The following is a 21,260-nucleotide window of genomic DNA, read 5'->3' as shown; positions in this document are numbered from 1 at the left end:
TTTTATTTAACCTGAACTTAGATAATAGGAATTTTATAAAATAAAAAAATATATAAATATGTACATTTTAATATAATTTTACATACAAAATTAATAATATATAACAAATATAAAAGTTTGGATGCTAAATTTAAGTCTCAAAACTACTTATAGGAAAGAGACAAGTCTTCAAAAATCACCCAAAAAGACATACTAATAAATTAAGGTTGAGAAATTTGGCTTAGTAGGAAGATGACTGGCTTACTGTAAATGTGACAAAAATGCTATTTTTTGGAAGGTACAAAGTTAGCCAACTCTAAGAACTCAAGAAAAGTTTCTATTTTTATCCCTATTCATAACAAAATTAGACATGTAAGTTTTACCACAGAGAGCTGATTTAGTTTCAGTTTAAGTGAGTGTCTTATGAGAATTTTATATGCAATTTCAGAGTTAAATTTTTATTATTACCTATTAATACCTGACTACTTTATTTTTTTTTTTAAGATTTTATTTATTTATTCATGAGAGACACAGAGGGAGAGAGAGAGAGAGGCAGAGACACAAGGCAGAGGGAGAAGCAGGCTCCATGCAGAGAGTCTGACGTGGGACCCAATCCCGAGTCTCTCCAGGATCATACCCTGGGCTGAAGGCGGCGCTAAACCACTGAGCCACCTGGGCTGCCCTTAATACCTGATTACTTTAACAATTATTCTTTGCTCTTTAGAATTCTTAACTTTCATAAGCTTAAGGTATCTTAAGGGAATGGTAAGCAAATATTTATAAGCTTAAGGTATATTAAGGGAATGGTAAGCAAATATTTAGTCACATCAAGTGAGTGAAGAGCTAATCTGTGAGGCTAAGATATATACATATACATCTTTCACATAATATATATAAATAAAATTTTTCATGGTACAAATAGGCTTCCCAAAAGATTTATATTTACTCAACAGATATCAGAAAATGTAACTTTCTGGTGCCCATGGCATGATAATATGGTATTTTTCTTCTGAAAATTAAGACACAGCACTACTGGAATTAGTAGTAATGGGGGATGCCTGGGTAGCTCAGTGGTTGAGCATCTACCTTCTCAGGGCGTGATCCTGGGGTTCTGGAATGGAGTCCCACATTGGGCTCCCTGTGAGAAGTCTGCTTCTCCCTCTATGTCTCTGCCTCTCTCATGAATAAATAAATAAAATCTTTAAAAAAAAAAAAAGAGTAGTTATGGTACTTTGGCCAAGTTTAATGAACATAAATACAAATTTAAAATGGAATTTAGTTAATAAATTACTAATGGAACTAACTGAACTAACTCTGAAGAAGCATAAATCATCTACACTCATTTATTACTACCCCCTTTTCTATTTCTTGGTATCTTCCTAAAGGGTTGGTATATAATGTATACAAGATTTCTAATCTTGGGACGCCTGGGTGGTTCAGTGGTTGCGCGTCTGCCTTCAGCTCAGGCCGTGATCCTCGGGTCCCGCATTGGGCTTCCTGAATGGAGGCTACTTCTTCCTTTGCCTGTGTCTCTGCCTCTCTCTGTTTCTCTCTCTGTGGCTCTCAGGCATAAATAAATAAAATCTTAAAAACAAACAACCCTCCCCCCCATGATTTCTAATCTACACATAAAAACTTTAATATCTATTCTTAAATAATATGAGAGCTCTTAAATGCCCTGGTTCTTAAAATATTTATTGATTCACTCAACATATAGTCACTGAATGTCAGGTCCCAAGAGCTCTGAGAATACAGAGCTTTCAAGAAGTTACCACCTAGTGGGAGAATTTAGATAAATAAGCAGCTATTTTCTTATTTTTCCCCAATTACTTTGAATTGGTCTAGAATGTTTTTAATACAGCAAAACCTAAGCAATCCATTCTTCTCACTAAGTTTAACATTTTAAAATAATATATGTAAGGTACTAAGATTTAGGGCAATTTTTTATACAAATGAGCTGTTAGCCACATATTGAGAATGAAAATTAATTTTTATAGTTCATTACCTTCACAATGTTTCCAACAACAAGCTCTTGATTGTTTTCAGTATCTGATAAAAGCTGCTTAATCCCATTAATACGATCACGGAAGTCTTTTGCATTTAATAAACTGGTTATGACTTTAATATATTCAGCACTTTCTAAGGAATTGCGGGGAACTGATTTTCTGGTGATGTCACGGACTTCAGTTACTTCTCTAAAGTCAAAGAAAGGTAAATTTAATTTCATTATTAAATTCCAATAAGAAATATAAACATAATGAACAGTTCTTAATACACATTTATTTTTCAATAATTCACAAAGTGATCTAACCGTTAGCCAAATAGCTGTGTTGGTGGCCCCTAAAATCTCCTGAGTTTCGTGATTTACTAGAAGGACTCATAGGATTCAGCACGTAGTTCTTACTCACAGCTAAGATTTATTACAACAGAAGGATACAAAGCAAAATCAGGAAGGGGAAAAAGTGCAAGGGTCAAAGTCTGGCTAAAACTAGATATAAGCTTCCAGGGGTCCTTTCCCAGTGGAGTCATACAGAACAAACTTAATTACTCCAGCAGCAACCCATGACAACACATGGGAAATGTTGTCTACCAATGAACCTTATTAGAGACTCACTGCTCAGGGTTTTTACTGGGCGTTGGTCATGGTTGGTCCTCTGCCTAGGATATACTGAAATTTCAGGCTCCCAGAAGCAAAGCTGGTCTTCCAGCATAAAACATATTGTTTACTCAAATTATTGTGGTACAGTAAACTACTCTTACTAGTTAAAGAACAGTGGCAATCCTCCTTAAATCCTAGTTCCTGGATGCCAACCAAGGGCTAACATTGTAAGTAGGACTTTCTAAAAATAGTAGTCTCAGGCTTGCTATGTTAACTCAAAATATCCATTTGATTTTGCATGAGAAAACTAGAATCTTGACACTAGCAGGATTTGCTATTCCAATGACTTACTATTACTAGTATATGTTTTTTATTGCTATAAAGGGGTGACTCAATACAGCAGAGGAATGATACCTTTGAAACTAAAGTGTCACGCAAATTGACAGATCTTAAAGACAATGGTAAGAATTGCCAGTTACCATTTTTCTGACTACTATTATTAAAAATGGCACTAAAGTTGTCTTAAGAGCAGTGATTAACGAATGATGCAGTATCATCCTAAAAGTAGGCACAGGATGGTGATCTAGAATGCAGATCTTATATGTATTTACTCATTATTTTTAATTTCCTTAAATAAATTGATCCAGGGATGCCTGGGTGGTTCAGCAGTTGAGCGTCTGCCTTCAGCTCAGGGCATAGTCCCAGAGTTCTGGGATCAAGTCCCACATTGGGCTCCCTGTGAGGAGCCTGCTTCTCCCTCTGTCTATGTCTCTGCCTTCTCTCTGTGTCTCTCATAAATAGATAAATAAAATCTTTTAAAAAATGATGTGAGATTAATTTGTGAAATGATTAATTCTATACAATGATAAAAATAGAGGATTAAATTAATATTTAAACTGAGAAGTATGATACATAAAAGGTAAATAAATTAAAAGAGTAAAACAAGAACACCTCAAGAAGCCTTTTAATTACTGAAACTTGTGTTCAAAGATGTCCTTTTGATATTTTAAAACAAAATGGACTTGATAGTAAAATAACAGTGATTATATCTTAGAGGGAAAAGATACAGTAAGAGCGAAATGGAGGCAGGTACTCACTAGGTATTAATATCAATAAAATTTATTAAAAGAGAGTATGCATTAAAAATGATCATGGAGCACAGATGCAAAAAACACCAAAATATTAACTGAATCAGCAATACATTAAAAGGATCATACAGAATGACCAAGGGGTATTTATTCCAGGGATGCAAGAATGGTTCAACATCTCCAAGTCAATTAATGTGATCCATCATATTAGCAAAATGAAGGATGAAAATCATATGATCATCTCAACAGATGCAGATAAAGCATTTGACAAAATTCAATAGCCATCAACAAACTGGATACAGATGGAACATACCTGAACATAATAAAGACAAGTATGACAAGCCCAGAGCTAACATCATACTCAACGATGAAAAGCTGAAAGCCTTTTCTCTGATAACAGGAATAAGATAAGGATACCCACTCTCTACACTCTTATTCAACACAATACAGGATGTCTTAACTAGAGTAATTATGCAGGGAAAAAAAAATAGAAGTCTCCAAATTGGAAAGAAAGAGGTAAAATTGACTCTATACACAGATGACATGATATTATGCAGTCGACCCTTAAACAACATGGATTTGCACTATGCAGGTCCACTTACATGTGGATTTTTTACAGTAGAGTGCTGTAAATACATTTTTTCTTCCTTATGATTTTTATTAACATTTTCTTTTCTCTAGCTTACTTTACTATAAGGGTATAGTATATAAAATATTCAAAACGTGTTAATCAACTGTTTATTGTTTATCAAGTAAAGGCTTCTGGTCAACAGTAGGCTATTAGTAGTTAATTTGGGGGGAAGTCAAAAATTATATGTGGATTTTCAACTGCACGATGGTTGATGCCCTTAACCCCTGCATTGTCCAAGAGTCAACCATATATAGAAAACCCCAAAGACTCTACCAAATAAACTAAGAAACCAGTCAATCAATTCAGAAAGTTTCAGGATACAAAATCAATATACAAAAATCAGTGGCATTTCTACATACTAACAACAAACTTCTGAAAAACATATTAAGAAAAAAATGCAGTTGTTTCTTAATATGTTTTTCAGAAGTTTGTTGTTAGTATGTAGAAATGCCACTGATTTTTGTATATTGATTTTGTATCCTGAAACTTTCTGAATAGGACAAACATTATATGTTCTCATTCATTTGGGGAATATAAATAATAGTGAAAGGGAATATAAGGGAAGAGAGAAGAAATGTGTGGGAAATATCAGAAAGGGAGACAGAACGTAAAGACTGCTAACTCTGGGAAACGAACTAGGGGTGGTAGAAGGGGAGGAGGGCGGGGGGTGGGAGTGAATGGGTGACGGGCACTGGGGGTTATTCTGTATGTTAGTAAATTGAACACCAATAAAAAATAAATTAAAAAAAAAAAAAAAGAAAAGAAACAACTGCATTTAAAATCCATAAAAAAGAGGGATCCTTGGGTGGCTCAGCGGTTTAGCGCCTGCCTTTGGCCCAGGGCACGATCCTGGAGTCCCAGGATTGAGTCCCACGTCGGGCTCCTAGCATGGAGCCTGCTTCTCCCTCTGCCTGTGTCTCTGCCTCTCTCTCTCTACGTCTATCATGAATAAATAAATAAAATCTTTAAATGTTTAAAAATAAATAAATAAAATCCATCAAAAAGAGATGCATGGATGGCTCAGTGGTTGAGTATCTGCCTTCTGCTCAGGGCTTGATCCTGGAGCCCCAGGATTAAGTCCCATATCAAGCTCCCTGCATGGAGCCTGCTTCTCCCTCTGCCTATGTCTCTGCTTCTTTCTTTCTCTGTGTCTCTCATGAATAAATAAATCAAATCTTTAAAAAAATAAATAAATATAATGTAAGAATCTTACAGCAGTATACTCCTCTTTCATCTTTTAAGCTATTTTTAGAATATTTTATTTACTTATTTTAGAGAGTGTGAGCATGGGGAGGAGCAGAGGAAGAGAGACAAGCAGACTCCGCACTGAGAGTGGAGCCCAATGCAGGGCTTGATCTCAACCCTGAGATCATGATCTGTGCCAAAATAAAGAACCAGATACTTAAACAACTGAGACACCCAGGCATCCCCTTAAGATAATTTTGTCATGTATTTTACTTCTTATATGTATTATAATCCCCACAATATGTTATTGTTTAATGGCTTTTAAAAAAATATTCTATTTATTTATTTATTTATTTATTTATTTATTTATTTGGGAGAGAGAGAATGCATGTAAGTTGGGGGGAGAGGCAGAGGATATTCTAAGGAGACTTTGTGCTGAGCACAGAGCCTGACACGGGGCTCAATCTCACAACCCTGAGATCATGACCTGAGCCAAAATCATGATGGTCAACCAACGGAGCCACCCAGGCACCCCATAATGATTTTTAATAGGCATATAAGGTATATAACATAATGATTGGATTTATTTATATATTGCAAAATGATTACCACAGTAGTTAATATCCATCACCTCACAGAGTTATAATTTTTCTTATAATGAGAACTTTAAAGTTTTACACTCTTAGCAACTTTCAAATATACACTACTGTATTATCAACTATAGTTACCATGTTGTAAATTACATACCCAGAACTTATTTATTTTATAACTGTAAATTTGTACCTTCTGACTACCTTCATGCATTTGCCCACCTCTAGCCCCCTGGCTCAGGCAACCACCAGTCCGTTCTCTGTACCTTTGAGTTTGTTTTCTTTAGATTCTACATAAAAGTGAGATTAGAGTTTTTGTCTTTGTCTCACTTATTTCATTCAAGGTCCATTCGTATTGTCACAGATGGCATATTATTATTCTTTTAGTGACTGAAAAATATTCTATCATGTATATATACACATTCATCTGTCATGGGCACTTAGGTTATTTACATGTCTCAGGTATTATAAATAATGCTGCTAGAAACATGGGGATTTGAATGTAAGACCATAAAACTTGTAGAATAAAACATAGGTGGTAAGCTCATTGACAATGGTCTCAGAAATAATCTTTTGGATATGACAACAAAAGCAAAAATAAAAAGTGGGATCATATTCTTCTGCACAGAAGAATCCATCAACAAAATGAGGAGATAACCTACAGAATGAGAGGAAACATTTCCATATCATATACCTGGAAAGTGAAAGAGGTTAATACCCAAAATATATAAAGACCTGATACAACTTAATAGCAAAGCAAACAAACCAACCAGAAAACAAAAAAAACCTACAAAAAAGCCGAAATGGGGACGCCTGGGTGTCTCAGTGGTTGAGCGTCTGCCTTCAGCTCAGGGTGTGATCCTGGAGTCCCGGGACTGGGTCCCATATCAGGCGTCCCACTTACATTATATTTAAACTGATTTAATATTATTTGAAAGTAGACTATGAGAAGGTAAAGATGTATATAAAGTATGTTTATTACATAGCCCAAAACAATCACTTAAAAAACAGAAACGGAAACAATGAGATACATAGAATACGACAAAAAACAATCACACACACACACACACACACACACACACACACACACACCCCTCAATCAATCAATTCAAAAGAAGGCAGCACAAGAGACTCATTTTAGACATAAAGACACCTGCAGATTGAACGTGAGGGGACAAACATTTATCATGCAATTGGACATCAAAAGAAAGCCCAAGTAGCAATATTTAGACAAACTAGATTTTAAACTGAAGATTGTGACAAGAGATGAAGAAGGCATTATTTCATAATAAAGGGGTCTATCCAACTAGAGCTAACAATTGTAAATATTTATGCCCCCAACTTGGGAAGATGCAAACATACAAAACAATTCATAACAAACATAAAGGAATGCATTGATAAGAATACAATAATTGTAGGGGGCTTTAATATCCCACTTGTAGCAATGAACAGATCACCTAAACAAAAAATAAACAAGGAAACAATGGTTTTGAATGACAGACTGGACCAGAAGGACTTAACAGAAACATTTAGAACATTTCAATCCTAAAGCAGCAGAATATATATTCTTTTCAAGTGCACACAGGGCATTCTCCAGAACATACTAGGTCATAAATGAGGCCCAAACAAGAACAAAAAGACTTAAGATTATACCATGCATATTTTCCTAACACAATGCTAGGAAACTTGAGGTCAGGGACGCCTGGGTGGCTCAGTGGTTAACCATCCACCTTTGGCTCAGCATCTGATCCTGGAGTCCCAGGATCGAGTCCCATGTCAGGTTCCCTGCATGGAGCCTGCTCCTCCCTCTGCCTATGTCTCTGCCTCTCTCTCTTTCTCTGTATGTCTCTCATGAATAAATAAAATCTTAAAAAAAAAAAAAAACAACCTGAGGTCAATAACAAGAAAAAAATTGGAAAGACTAAAATACATGGAGGTTAAACCACATGCTACTAAACAAAGAATGGGTCACAAGGAAATCAAAGAAGAAATTAAAAAAAAAATACATGGCAACATATAAAAATGAAAACATGAAGGTTCAAAACCTTTGGGATACAGCAAAGGGGGTTCTAAGAGGGCAGCCTGGGTGGATTAGCAGTTTAGTGCTGCCTTCAGCCCAGGGAGTGATCCTGGAGACCCAGGATCGAGTCCCACATCGGGCTCCCTGCATGAAGCCTGCTTCTCCCTCTGCCTGTGTCTCTGCCTCTCTCTCTCTCTCTCTTTCTGTGTGTGTGTGTGTGTCTCTCTCATGAAAAAATAAATAAAATCTTAAAAAAGGGGGGGCCCTAAGAGTGAGGTATATAACAATACAGGCCTACTTCAAGAAGCAAGAAATATCTCAAATAAACAACCTAACCTTAAATCTAAAGGAGCTATAGAAAGAACAACAAAGCCTAAAACTAGCAGAAGGCAAATAATAAACATCAGAGCAGAAACAATAAGAGAAACTAAAAAAAGAGTTTCTAAAATAAAACTAAAAACACATCAATGAAAGCAGCAGTGGTTCTTGTAAAAAAACTAATACAATTGATAAACCCCTAGTCAGAATTAATAAAAAGAAAAGAGAAAAGACGCAAATAAATAAAACCATGAATGAAAGAGGAACGATCACAACCAACAGAGAAGAAATACAATTATAAGAGAATATTATAAGCAATTATATGCCAACAAATTAGGCAATCTGGAAGACATGGATGCATTCCTAGAAACATGTAAACTACCAAAACTGAAATGAGAAGAAACAGAAAATTTGAAGAAACCCATAACCAGCAAAGAAATTGAATCAGTTATCAAAAATCTCCCAAGATATAAAAGTTAGGACCAGGTGGCTTCACAAGGGAATTCTATAAAACATTAACAAAGAGTTAATACCTATTCTTCTCAAAAGCTTCCAAATTCATTCTATGAAGCCAGCAATATCCAGATTCTAAAACCAGACAAAGACTGCACTAAAAAAGAGAACTACAGGTCAATATTCTGATGAACGTGAATGCAAAAGTTTCAATTTGCTGGTATTTTGTTGAGAATTAACAGTACATTAAAAGAATCATTCACTGTGATCAAGTGGGATTTATTTCTGGGCTGCAGTGGTGGTTCAATATTCACAAATCAGTCAACATGATACACCACATTAATAAAAGAAAAGAATCACACGATCCTTTCAATAGATGCAGAAAAGTGATTTGACCAAGTATAGCAACCATTTATGATAAAAACTCTCAAGAAAGTAGGTTTGGAGGGAACATACCTCAACATAATAAAGGCCATAATGAAAAATCCAAAGCTAAAATCATCCTCAATGGGGAAGAATTCAGAACTTTTCTTCTGCGGTCTGGAACAAGACAGGGATGTTCACTCTCACTTAAATAACATAGTACTGGAAGTCTTAGCCTCAGCAAGCAGAAAATAAAAAGAAATAAAAGGCATCTGAATAGGCAAGGAAGAAGTCACACTTTCACTATTTGCAGATGACATGATACTTCAAAAATCTACCAAGAAGTTGCCAACTGACAGATTAATGAATGACAGGATACAAAAATCAATGTACAGAAATATGTTGCATTTCTATACACCCATAATGAAGCAGCAGAAAGAGAAATTAAGAAAACAATCCCATTTACAATTATATCCAAAACTATAAGATAGTTAGGAATAAATCTAACCAAAGAGGTAAAAGATCTGTACTCTAAAAACTATAACACATTTGAGCAAGAAATTAAAGATGACACAAAGAAAAATATTCCATGCTCATGGGCTAGAAGAGCAAAGATTAATAAAATTATCTTTTTGGTTATCACCCAAAGCAATGTACACATTTAATGCAAATGCTACCAAAATACCAACAGCATTTTTCACGGAGCTAGATCAAACAACCCTTTAATTTGTATGGAACCACCGAAGATCCTGAATAGTCAAAGCAACCTTGAAAAAAGCAAAGCAAAGCTGGAGGCATCATGATTCCAGACTTTAAGTTATATTACAAAGCTGTAGTGATCAAGACAGTATGGTACTGGCACAAAAGTCAAAACACAGATCAACAGAACAGAATAGAAAACCCAGAACTGGGAACACCTGGGTGGCTCAGTGGCTGATCCCAGATTCCTGGGATCGAGTTCCACATCAGGCTTTTTGCATGGAACCTGCTTCTCCCTCTGCCTATGTCTCTGCTTCTCTCTCTGTATCTCTCATGAATAAATAAATGAAATTAAAAAAAAAAAAAAAAAAAAAGAAAACCCAGAATTGACCCCACAACTATATGGTCAACTAATCTTTGACAAAGCCGGAAAGAATATTCCATGGAAAAAAGATGTTCTTTTCAATAACTGGTGTTGGGAAAACTGGGCAGCAACATGCAAAAGAATGAAACTGGACCACTTTCTTACCCCATACAAAAATATAAACTCAAAATGGAGGAAAGACCTAAATATGAGACAGGAAACCATCAAAATCCTAGAGGAGAACACAGGAAGTAACCTTTTTGACATTGGCTGTAGCAACTTCTTATTAGATATGTCTCCTAAGGCAAGGGAAACAAAAGCAAAAAAAAGCTATTGGGACTTTATAAAAAAAAATCAACAAAACTAAAGGCATTCTATGGAATGGGAGAGGATATTTGTAAATAAATGACATACCATATATGTCACATGATAAATGTACAGACACATGAAAAGATCACTCATCATCAGGGAAATATAAATCAAAACTACAATGAGATATCACTTAGCACTAGTCAGAATGGCTAAAATGAACAACACTGGTTGGTGGCACCATAGGTGATTGGTTAAATTGGTTAAATTCTTCTTTTAATGTTTGGATTTTCTAAAGTTGGATTTTCTAAATTTTTTTCACTAGTCATAATTATGTACTACTTTTATAATCAAAGGGAAAAAGTAAAGGCTATAAATTAAAATCAAATTAATCAGAATTATCCAACACAGGTCTAATATTGACAAGTTCAACAGCACAAAAGCTTTAATAATGGTTAGTGCATATAAAAGCCAGTTGCTGTGAGAATATAATTGCTTTATTAAATATAATTACCTCACACTTTCTAAGTCCTTACCATCTTTTAAAACTCCATTAAGTTTTGACAAAACCCCTGGGATTGTTCATAAAAACATCCAAATGAGACTACTATCACTGGGGAGTAATTTTTCTAATGATGTGGAATATCAAATGACCCTACCTTTCAGCTGAATTAAAAGCATCTCTAGAAATAGATGATGACCTTGTATTTCCAACAGTGCCAGTATGAGATCGTCTTCCTTTCGCTGAAGGAGTATCTAGTGGTATCTCTCCCAAGCCCTTTAAAAGTAATATAAAGAAAGGCAGTGTAATAAAACTCTTAAAACTAGTAAAGTGAAATAATTTATACTATGTAATTTTCATAGAAGACATTATTGATCTTTTTATAAATGAATACATTTTAATAATCAGCTATGCTTATGCTTTAATGGGTATCAATATATAAAATAAAAAATACATAAAATACCTTCTAATTAGTAAATAAAACAAATATGTGATCAACTAATAGGAAAGATATTGGCTGGGTAAAATTTTAAAATTTTAAAAATTAATATGCTATATTTTATAACTATTCTTCTTAAACCTCTCTATCTCATAAAAATAAAAAAATTCAGGTTAAAGAAATGATGTATCTAACGTTGTATAGTTGGCTAATTCTCAAATCCAAGTCTTGATTCAAACCCAAGTCTTGTAACTCCAATAAAGCACATTTATATTCTACTAAATATCAAACTTCTATTCAATAAACAGTGACACTATGAATGTGGATTGCAAGTTGTTCACTTGTAGTTGTTGAAATGCTACTGTAGCTATATTCTGAATGGTTAATAGAGAAATAATCAAAGAAGTTATTACTTCTACCTTTAGCTTCCTGGTACTTGCTTTTAAAGATGTTTACAAAATAAACTTTTTCCACATACCTTTTGCCGTAAGCTTTTAACAGATTCCTTAATATATGGCAAATCTTTGGATGGAACATATTTTTCAAGCATTTTATCAAAGTTTGGATGACACATCATAAGGAAAAGCATCTTCCGACCATAGTACCTATGGATATTTGAGAAATACGCAAATAATTTCATATATCTTAAGCTCAATTTCTGTCCTTAGATGCAATTTTTTTTTTAATAGAAAAAAACCTGTTAATATCGTCATCCCTATCTTAAATAAGCCACTGAAATGTAGTTATACTAACTGGAGTACAGCATTCTCCTGTCCCTCACTTTTAAAACTACTAAGCTCCAAATCTTCAAATCTCTTTTTGGAGAACCAAAAGTTTGAATTCTACTTTTCAGGTACTGTGGTCCATATCAGGGCTGATATTTGGCAGAACTGTGAGTTAGGATAAGTTTGTCTTTGTCCTGGGCTCTCCGCTCAGTGAGCTTTTGCTGCTCACCTATTGGTCAGAGGTGTTCTGACCTAAGTTAACCTTCCCAAGGTCTGTATTTTTTATATTTCTTATCCTCTTTCCTTTTTCCCGCTGCTAAAACTTACCTGGGTTCCAATTCTTTAAAAACCTATTCTTTGCTACCAAAAACACACCCAAAGTTAGTTGAAAAATCATGGATGATACATAATGAATGTGTAACGCTCTCCAAACTAAGTTTTTTGTTATGGTATATAAACTTTACTTTTTTTTTTAAATTTTATTTATTTATTCATGAGAGACACACAGAGAGAGAGAGGGGCAGAGACACAGGCAGAGAAAGAAGCAGGCTCCATGCAGGGAGCCCAACATGGGATTCGATCCCAGGACTCCAGGATCACGCCCTGGGCTGAAGGCAGGCGCCAAACCACTGAGCCACCCAGGGATCCTGGTATACAAACTTTAAAATAATTTTTTAAATAATTCTTTTTAGGATAAAACCTTATGCCAAGATATCGTTCTGATGGTAGAACCACAGATCTATCATAGAAGTGCATATTGGAGATATTTTTGGATAGAGAAGTCTTATAGTACCTTGTAATCATACCATATTACAATTCTTCAAAGAGGCTTGGTCCTAAAATTAATTATAGTTATGCTTTTTTCTGCAACTTGGAATATATGGGACTAGAAGAACCAGAGAAGGCAAGGGGGTTGCGTGGGGAATACAAAATAATCTCAGGAATATGTGTTATCAACCAGGCCTCTTCGATTGTAATCAAATTACAGAAAGGGAAGTAGTATCAGAAAATAAAAATTACTGTTCTCGCCTCAGAATCAGAATAAGGTTCACACCTTGATAAGCAGTTCCTAATCAGTTATAGTTTCAAAGATGATTATAACTTTTAGCCCAGAACATTAAGGACTATAGGTCCATCATAGGCCCCATGATAAGAGATTGGCTAAAACAAACAAACAAGCAATAGGGACACTAAATGTGAGAAATAGTAAGACTGGACAGTTGTAGCCATTCTATAATTTTAAAACTTCAAATAAGAAACCAAGAAATGACAAAATGGATTAGAAGAACTACCATGTCATTAAGGAAAAGTTACACATAACAACTATTAATTGTTTTGAACTTTACTGTGGTATACACAACTTCCAAAATGGCTCCCCAAAGATATCCTACTCTAATTTCTACAATTTGTAAACATGAGATATAACTTCTAGGATTGTGTTATGTTATACGATATAGTTGACTCTAAGTTATGGAGATTTCCTGGGTGGACATAATTTAATCAAATAGGCCCTTAAAAGCACAAAGCTTACTATGGCTGGTAGCAGAAGAGGAAATCAGAGATCTTCTAAGCACAAGGGGTAGGTATTCAACATACTATTGCTGGCTTGAAGATGGAGGGGGCTACACAAGAAGGAATTTGCGTGGCCTTAAGGAGCTGAGTGAGGACCGTGGTTAACAACCAACAAAGAAACAGAGACCTAAGTCCTTTAACTACAAAGAACTGAATTTGGCGAACAACTAAAATGAGTTTGGAGGCAGATTCTTCTACAGAGCCTCTAGGTAAGAGCTCAGCATTATCATTATCTTGATTTCAGCCCTGGAGACTTCAAGCAGAAAAAGCAGTTGAGCCATGCAAGACTTGTACCTTAAAGAACAGTAAGGTAAAAAAAAGTCTGAGTTGCCTTAAACCACCATGTTTGTGGTAATTTGTTACACAGCGATAGAACATGAATACACATTGACTTTATTAGTTTCTGGAATCATGATTTCCATAAGCTTAACTCCAATTACCTAATCATGGATACTTTTGTCTTAAAATGTTAATAATTTGTTATCCTTTACTTTAGTCTCTGAACTCAGGACCCACCCTCCTCCCTTTAATCTATCTTCAAATGTAACTGCCATACATTTTTAGGTTTCATATTAGACATTATCAATCACCTAGTCCCACCTATCTAATTTTACATATGAGGAAACCTAGCCTAACAGACTAAGTAATTTGCTTAAGGATAAAAAGTGACTGGGGTTATGAATTGAACCTAGGCTCTTGACTATATCCAAAATTTCTGTCACCAATACAGCTAGGGGTACCTTGCCCAGTCAGTCAGTAGAGCATATGACTCTTGCTCTTGGAGTTGTAAGTTCAAGCCCACATTGGGCATAGAGTTTACTTAAGAAAAAAAACATGTTATCAATACAGCTAATGTACCATCCACATCTTAATTATTTTGTTATTTTTCTCTGACTGTTCTTGACCTTCATAAAATTATTCTTCAAGTACAGCAATCAGAGATTTTTTTTAAGATTTTATTTATTCATGAGAGACAGAGAGAGAGGCAGAGACATAGACAGAGAGAGAAGCTGACTCCTCACAGGGAGCCCAGTGAGAGGGACTCAATCCCCAGAACCAGGATCATGCCCTGAGCTGAAGGCAGATGCTCAACCACTGAGCTATCCAGGCATCTCCAGCAATCAGAAATGTATGGGATTTTCTAAGAGCAGCCATCTCATGTCTCAGGAGACAATACATTATCCATTTTGCTTTTTGCTGTCTTTTCCATGTGTACCTATTTCCTTGATTTCACCTAATTCCTTGGAAAATCTATCATTTCCCGTAAATGCCCATAAGGAAGTTCTTCTGCCACTTTTCTGACCACTCCTATAGTCTTGTGTCGTTTTCCTGCAGTTCATCCCTGTGACATGGCATCTCACTACCCAGAAGTATGTAGTGTCATCTGTAAATCTGGAGAATTCACTGTGCACTCCCTCAACATCATTTATGAACTGGTTAAATAAGTCTATCCCCCAGCACCAATCCTTGGGGACCTCACTTGAATATTTATTTATTTATTTATTTATTTATTATTTATTTATTTATTTATTTTTATTTTAAATATTTTTATTTATTTATTCATGAGAGACACACAGAGAGAGGCAGAGACATAGGAAGAGGGAGAAGCAGGCTTCATGCAGAGAGTCTGACGTGGGACTCGATCCCGGGATTCCGGGATCATGCCCAGAGCCAAAGGCAGATGGCTCAACCACTGAGCCACCCAGGTGTCCCCTCACTGTCCATTTAGAAAAAATGTTTATTCTTTTTTAATCCTTGCTGCCTACTTTTAAGCCCTTACCTAACAGACTCAGCAAATATTATTAGCAGCTATTCACCTGGTTTCTTGTGAACTGTCCTGAGCAAACCTGGCAGCAGCTGGTAATATGCGGTCAGCCATATCCTTTGTTCCAGATAAAATACGCTCTGGTTCCATATATTCTACTACATCTGATAAGTGTTGGGCTGTACATCTTCTTACTGCGATGTGTAAATGGCTACAAGGAAACATGATCAATTGAAACAAAGCTAATGTATGAACTACTTACCAAAGATTTAAATTTAAATGATTAAACTACACTTAACCCTCAACAATCATCTTTGAAAGCTAAAATGACAAATTACATTAGTCACCACTCCTCAAGAAGTTAAAAACACAACAAAACTCATAATAACTGACATTTATTTAGTTCCAGATCTATGAATATAAATAAAATTATTGGAATAACAATATTATTATTTACATGCTCTGTATCTAATATGATGTTTATTACATAGGAATTGGTTGTTTTTTGACTGAAATAATACTAAAGTCTTATTGCCTGTGTTTTTCCTATATCCTAGAGTGCAAACAACTGCATTTCTAGTTTAAGGATATGTCAAGATTATTTTGAACATTACCTTTGTCCTCCATTGATAAGAGAAACAACTGCACGTGCAGGAGTTACATTACTGACCATAGCTCTCAGTGCTTTGTCAACATCTTCTCTTATAAATGTATTTGATTCTCCAGCCTTGTGCAACAGAACTTTTACTGTAGTATCTAATTCTTGATCCATGCTTTTTTTCAGGTAAGTGAAAAGATCACTTAAACAGACCACAGCAGCACGAGAAACTCCAGAGCGTAAATTTTTCACCTAAAAAAAATTTCCAAAATGTACATTTTGCTGATATTCTGAAAGAAAATCAGTAATAATGACTTTGAAACCAAATTTACTATTAAATAACATGTTTTAATACATATTTTCTTATGTCCTAAAAATAAATATTTAATAAAAATTTTTAAATGTTGCAAAGTGAGGTATAATCTACTTTTTTGCTTTTAAATAAAATTTACCCTCAACATGGGGCTTGAACTCATGACCCTGAGATCAAGAGTTGCATGCTCTACTGACTGAGTCTGCCAGGAGCCCCAAACCTGAGCTACTTTTAACTATATATAAGCCTACTCGTATCATTTAGTACAGAGGGATTTTGTTTTGTTTTGTTTTTGAGAGAGAGCGGGGTTGGAGCAAGGTACAGTGAGGGGCAAAAGGAGAGAAAGAGAATCTTAAGCAAGCTCAATGCTCAGTGCAGTGCCCCATGTGGGGCTTGATCTCATGACCCTGAGATCACAATCTGAGAAAAAATCAAGAGTCAGATGCTCAACCACCTGAGCCACCCAGGCATCCCAGAGGTACTTTTTAAAGGTCAAATAAATGTGGCATATTTATCCTTTGTTATCCAAACAATACTTAATTCAGCTTAAGAATAAGTTTACCTCTTGAACTACTGCGAAATTTGTTTCATGTAACTTTGTATTCAGTATTTCAGAATGATAAGCAGCTAAGCATCTAATAAAATTCAGTCCTTCAATTTTCTTCTCCCTATGGGAAAAAGAAATAAATGACAAAAATCACTTATTAAATGGGGCCCAACTGGAATAGGATCTCAGATGTCTTCTTTTGTGTGTATAAAAAACTGCCAATGAGGAACTCTTGTTTTTCTCATACCATTTAGGAATTTCAAATAAAAAATATGTAAAATCTTGTTTGCTCAAATAGTTATCTTTCATGATTCACCAGATTTTAAGAGTTAAAATCACCATTAACAGTCAAACTAAGTTAATGCTTTGTAAATAAAAAGGAATACTTCCTCCCTAGTGATAAGAATGTCATATTCTTTCTAGAGAACAGAAGAGAAAGGAATGACAAGAGGTGAGTGAAGCAGTAAAACAAAAATGGAAGGAGAAAAGTAACTACCTTATTGGCAAATATATAATCCAACAGCAGAAACCACCAACAGATGGTTCTGTAATTTGTATTTTTCTTTCATTATCTGCCCTAATAAGGCAGATGAAGAGTAGGTGGATACTAACAAGACAGTGGGATTCAAGTGGGATGGATTCAAGTAGGATTTAGATAGAACATTTCTAATGTGATGATTTTCATCTTGTAGGTTTGAAAAACGTGAGCCAAAACGAGTTCCATTAGTAATATTGTTATATTTCCTTAGGTAATATTGATGGCAGCCATTTTTATAAGCATTCAAATTCCCTGAATGACTTATGGAAAACTCAGAGAAAGGACAAGACCTAAGAATCCAAGGTAGCAAGAGTAAACCTATTTAATAGCTGTCTGATTCAAAATTCTTATTTTTTATATAAGCATAAAATAGTTTACAATTATAGAAACAACCTAGTTCTATACAACAAGTAACAGAAAGTACAGTTAAGAGATGGAGGCAGGAAAAGAAATTAAGAAAAAGTGGTGAAAATTTTTCCAAATTTGATCCAAACTACAAAAACCCCCACAACATGGGATATCATAATCAAATTGCTATGAGAGGTATTAAAATACAAGGTCAGGGAGCAATATTAAAATTAGAGCAGTATAAGAGGATAGAGAGGGGCAGCCCCGGTGGCTCAGTGGTTTGGCGCCTGACTTCGGCCCGGGGCATGATCCTGGAGACCTGGGATCAGGTCCCATGTCAGGCTCCCTGCATGGAGCCTGCTTCTCCCTCTGCCTGTGTCTCTGCCTCTGTCTCTCTCTCTCTCTTTCTCTGTGTCTGTCATGAATAAATAAATAAAATCTTAAAAAGAAAAAAAAAGAGGATAGAGAAAAGAACACTAATTTAGTTAAAGTCATGAGAGAAGACTTTTCTGAGGAGGTGACATTTGGCAGATACCCACATGAAGTGAGAGAGAAGGCACTGGTAGAAGGTTCAAAGAATTAAATACAAAGATCTTGAGGCATAAATGAGCTTAGGTATTCAGGAAATAGCCAGTTGTCTAGAGTAGATAAGTAAAGCAGAGCATAGTAGGGGATGAGTCTACAGAGAGGCAATGGACAGAAAATGAAGGGCTTTGTAAGCTATAGAAAACAGTTAATATTTTTTTTTCTAGTGTTCTAGGGGGACCCTAACATGTTTTAACAGTATCAGTCTGGCTGTTGTTATGAGGCAAGCAATAATAAAAGTATGCCAACCAGTGATGACACTACTACAGCCAGGTGTGACTTGGATTACAGGATCAGCAGCCAAGGTATGTTCTGAAAATAAAAGAATTGATGGAATGTGAAGAAATGAGAAAGTCAACACTGACTTGGTATGAACAACCAAATGTTCATGGCAGAGCTATTAACTAAGATGATGAACACCGAGGGAAAAGAAGATTTGGGATTAGGACAAGAGGAAATAAAAACTTGTTTTAAAGATTTTTACATCTAGCCCATTTGGGATCACATAAATTATTACAGTGTTTATCTTTTCATATAGTTAGCTGATAAAAAGCTTTCATCTGCACCCTGCATACTCATGATAACGGTAATAAAAGTCGAATTGAGACCGTTTTCATCCATAACTGGAACTCAAATCTTGATCAACCGATACCAAATCTCACATAGCCCAGTCACATTTATAAAATGAAGGTTAACCAGTCTATTCACTGCATGGGATTAGTAGAATCAAACATTTTGAAAGTCTGTCCTTGAAGGACTAAGAAAAGTATGTTCTAATCTTTACATGAGGACTCTACATTCTTTAACTCCCATTACCATGTAATGGCAGTTATATTTGCAGTTCCCATACTAAAGACCCGAGAATTTATCCCTAAAAGCATGAGCTTAAAATATAAGATTGCCATATTAAATTTTTTGTTGACATTAGTCCCAGCAAAGGCTCTGGAAAAAAGAAACAAAAGCGCTGGCTGTCAATGTCTTCTATTTATCTAAATGTGGATTCCTAAGGAAACTCGACTCTCCATTAAAGGTATTTTTAATGAATTGGGCCAACTTGTAAAATGTATGCCACATTTAAAATCAGATATACCTTCCTATATTAGTGTTTGCTCCTTTACCCAAGTCAAATAGACTTGAGGGAAGAAGACACTTAAAACTTTGTATTTCAGTATGAGTTATCTGATTTGAATTTTCTTTACAAAACCCGAACTCATTAGAGTCATGTTTATCTGCTTAGCAGTTTAGGGAACAATTTGGCAATTATTTGGTTCTTTGAGATTATTCTCTCTTTTTTTTTTTTTTTTAAGATTTTATTTATTTATTCATGAGAGACAGAGACAGGCAGAGGGAGAAGCAGGCTCCATGCAGGAAGCCCAATGTGGGACTTGATCCCGGGATCCTAGGATCACACCCTGGGCTGAAGTCAAGTGCCAAACCACTGAGCCACCCAGAGATCCCAGATTATTATTGTTCTCTTAAAGTGCCAGTGTTTTGTTTTGTTTTTTAATTTTATTTATTTATTCACGAGAGACAGAGAGAGAGAGAGAGAGAGAGAGAGGCAGAGACACAGGCAGAAGGAGAAGCAGGCTCCCTGCAGGGAGCCCGATGCGGGACTCGATCCTGGGACTCCAGGACCACGCCCTGGGTCAAAAGCAGGCACCAAACCGCTGAGCCATCCAGGGATTCCCCCAATGTGCCAGTGTTTTAAAATAGCATTCCTATAATTTTACACAATTATGTGATAGAGTGCTGTTTTGTTATATAATTTTGACTTGGATTCTTTCCATTTGCATGTTTATGTAATTTCAGGAAAAATACTGAATATCTGAGTCCTGGATGATACTACTAAACTAATAATTGTAGAGGTTTTAAAAACAAAGATTTTTACATTTATATTCATAAGATACTTTTTATTTCAGTCTGTTGCTCTGTCTTTGTATGGTTTTGGTATTAGGGTGATAGTGGCCTCAAAGAAGAAGATGGGGAGTACTCTAGCCTCTTCGGTGTTCTAAGAAGTTTGTGTAGAATTGATTTCTTCTTTAAATGTTTGGTATAATTCACTAGTAAAATCATCTGATCCTGGAGTTTTCTTTGTGGAAAAGTTTTATTTCATTTTATTTTTAAAAATATTTTATTTATTTATTCATGAGAGACAGAGAGAGAGGCAGAGACATAGGTAGAGGGAGAAGCAGGCTCCCCGTGGGGAACCTGATGCAGGACTCAATCCCTGAACCCTGATCGCGCCCTGAGCTGAAGGCAGACACTCAACCACTGAGCCACATAGGCATCCAGTGGAAAAGTTTTATTTATTTTTTATTATTTTTATTTATTTATGATAGTCACACAGAGAGAGAGAGAGAGGCAGAGACACAGGCAGAGGGAGAAGCAGGCTCCATGCACTGGGAGCCCGACGTGGGACTCGATCCCGGGTCTCCAGGATCGCGCCCTGGGCCAAAGGCAGGCGCTAAACCACTGCGCCACCCAGGGATCCCAGTGGAAAAGTTTTAAACCCAATTTCAATGTCCTTAATACATAATGGACTACACAGGTTTGCTACTTTTTTTTTTTTTTAGTAAGTTTTAGTAGTTTGTATCCTTCAAAGAATTTGTCCATTTAATTAAGTTGTTAAACTAATGGACATAAAGCTATTTATCATATTCCTTTATTATTTGTTTAAGGGCTATATAATTAGTAATAATGTTCATTCTCTCATTCCTGACGTGTAACCGT

General features: G+C 35.6%; 1 protein-coding gene across 6 annotated transcripts in view; it reads right to left on the bottom strand.

The window, feature by feature from the left end:
• TOGARAM1 (TOG array regulator of axonemal microtubules 1) overlaps positions 1-21,260 on the bottom strand; it is a 78,622-nt gene that overhangs the window by 5,403 nt on the left and 51,959 nt on the right. For 4 of the 6 annotated variants that reach the window (XM_038544601.1, XM_038544605.1, XM_038544602.1 and 1 more), the window contains 7 exons: positions 17,075-17,180; positions 16,216-16,451; positions 15,654-15,812; positions 12,018-12,144; positions 11,258-11,376; positions 9,320-9,403; positions 1,985-2,174 (listed from right to left, as the gene is read on the bottom strand). In XM_038544601.1, coding sequence (XP_038400529.1) covers positions 1,985-2,174; positions 9,320-9,403; positions 11,258-11,376; positions 12,018-12,144; positions 15,654-15,812; positions 16,216-16,451; positions 17,075-17,180 — 1,021 coding nt within the window. The remainder of the gene's footprint in view (positions 1-1,984; positions 2,175-9,319; positions 9,404-11,257; positions 11,377-12,017; positions 12,145-15,653; positions 15,813-16,215; positions 16,452-17,074; positions 17,181-21,260) is intronic. The other 2 variants (XM_038544604.1, XM_038544606.1) reach the window with 1 other exon arrangement.

Source organism: Canis lupus, chromosome 8, assembly GCF_011100685.1.
Source record: "Canis lupus familiaris isolate Mischka breed German Shepherd chromosome 8, alternate assembly UU_Cfam_GSD_1.0, whole genome shotgun sequence".
Classification (NCBI taxonomy): domain Eukaryota; kingdom Metazoa; phylum Chordata; class Mammalia; order Carnivora; family Canidae; genus Canis; species Canis lupus.
Note: the sequence above shows the minus strand (reverse complement) of the source record. Positions and strands in the feature narration are given on the sequence as shown.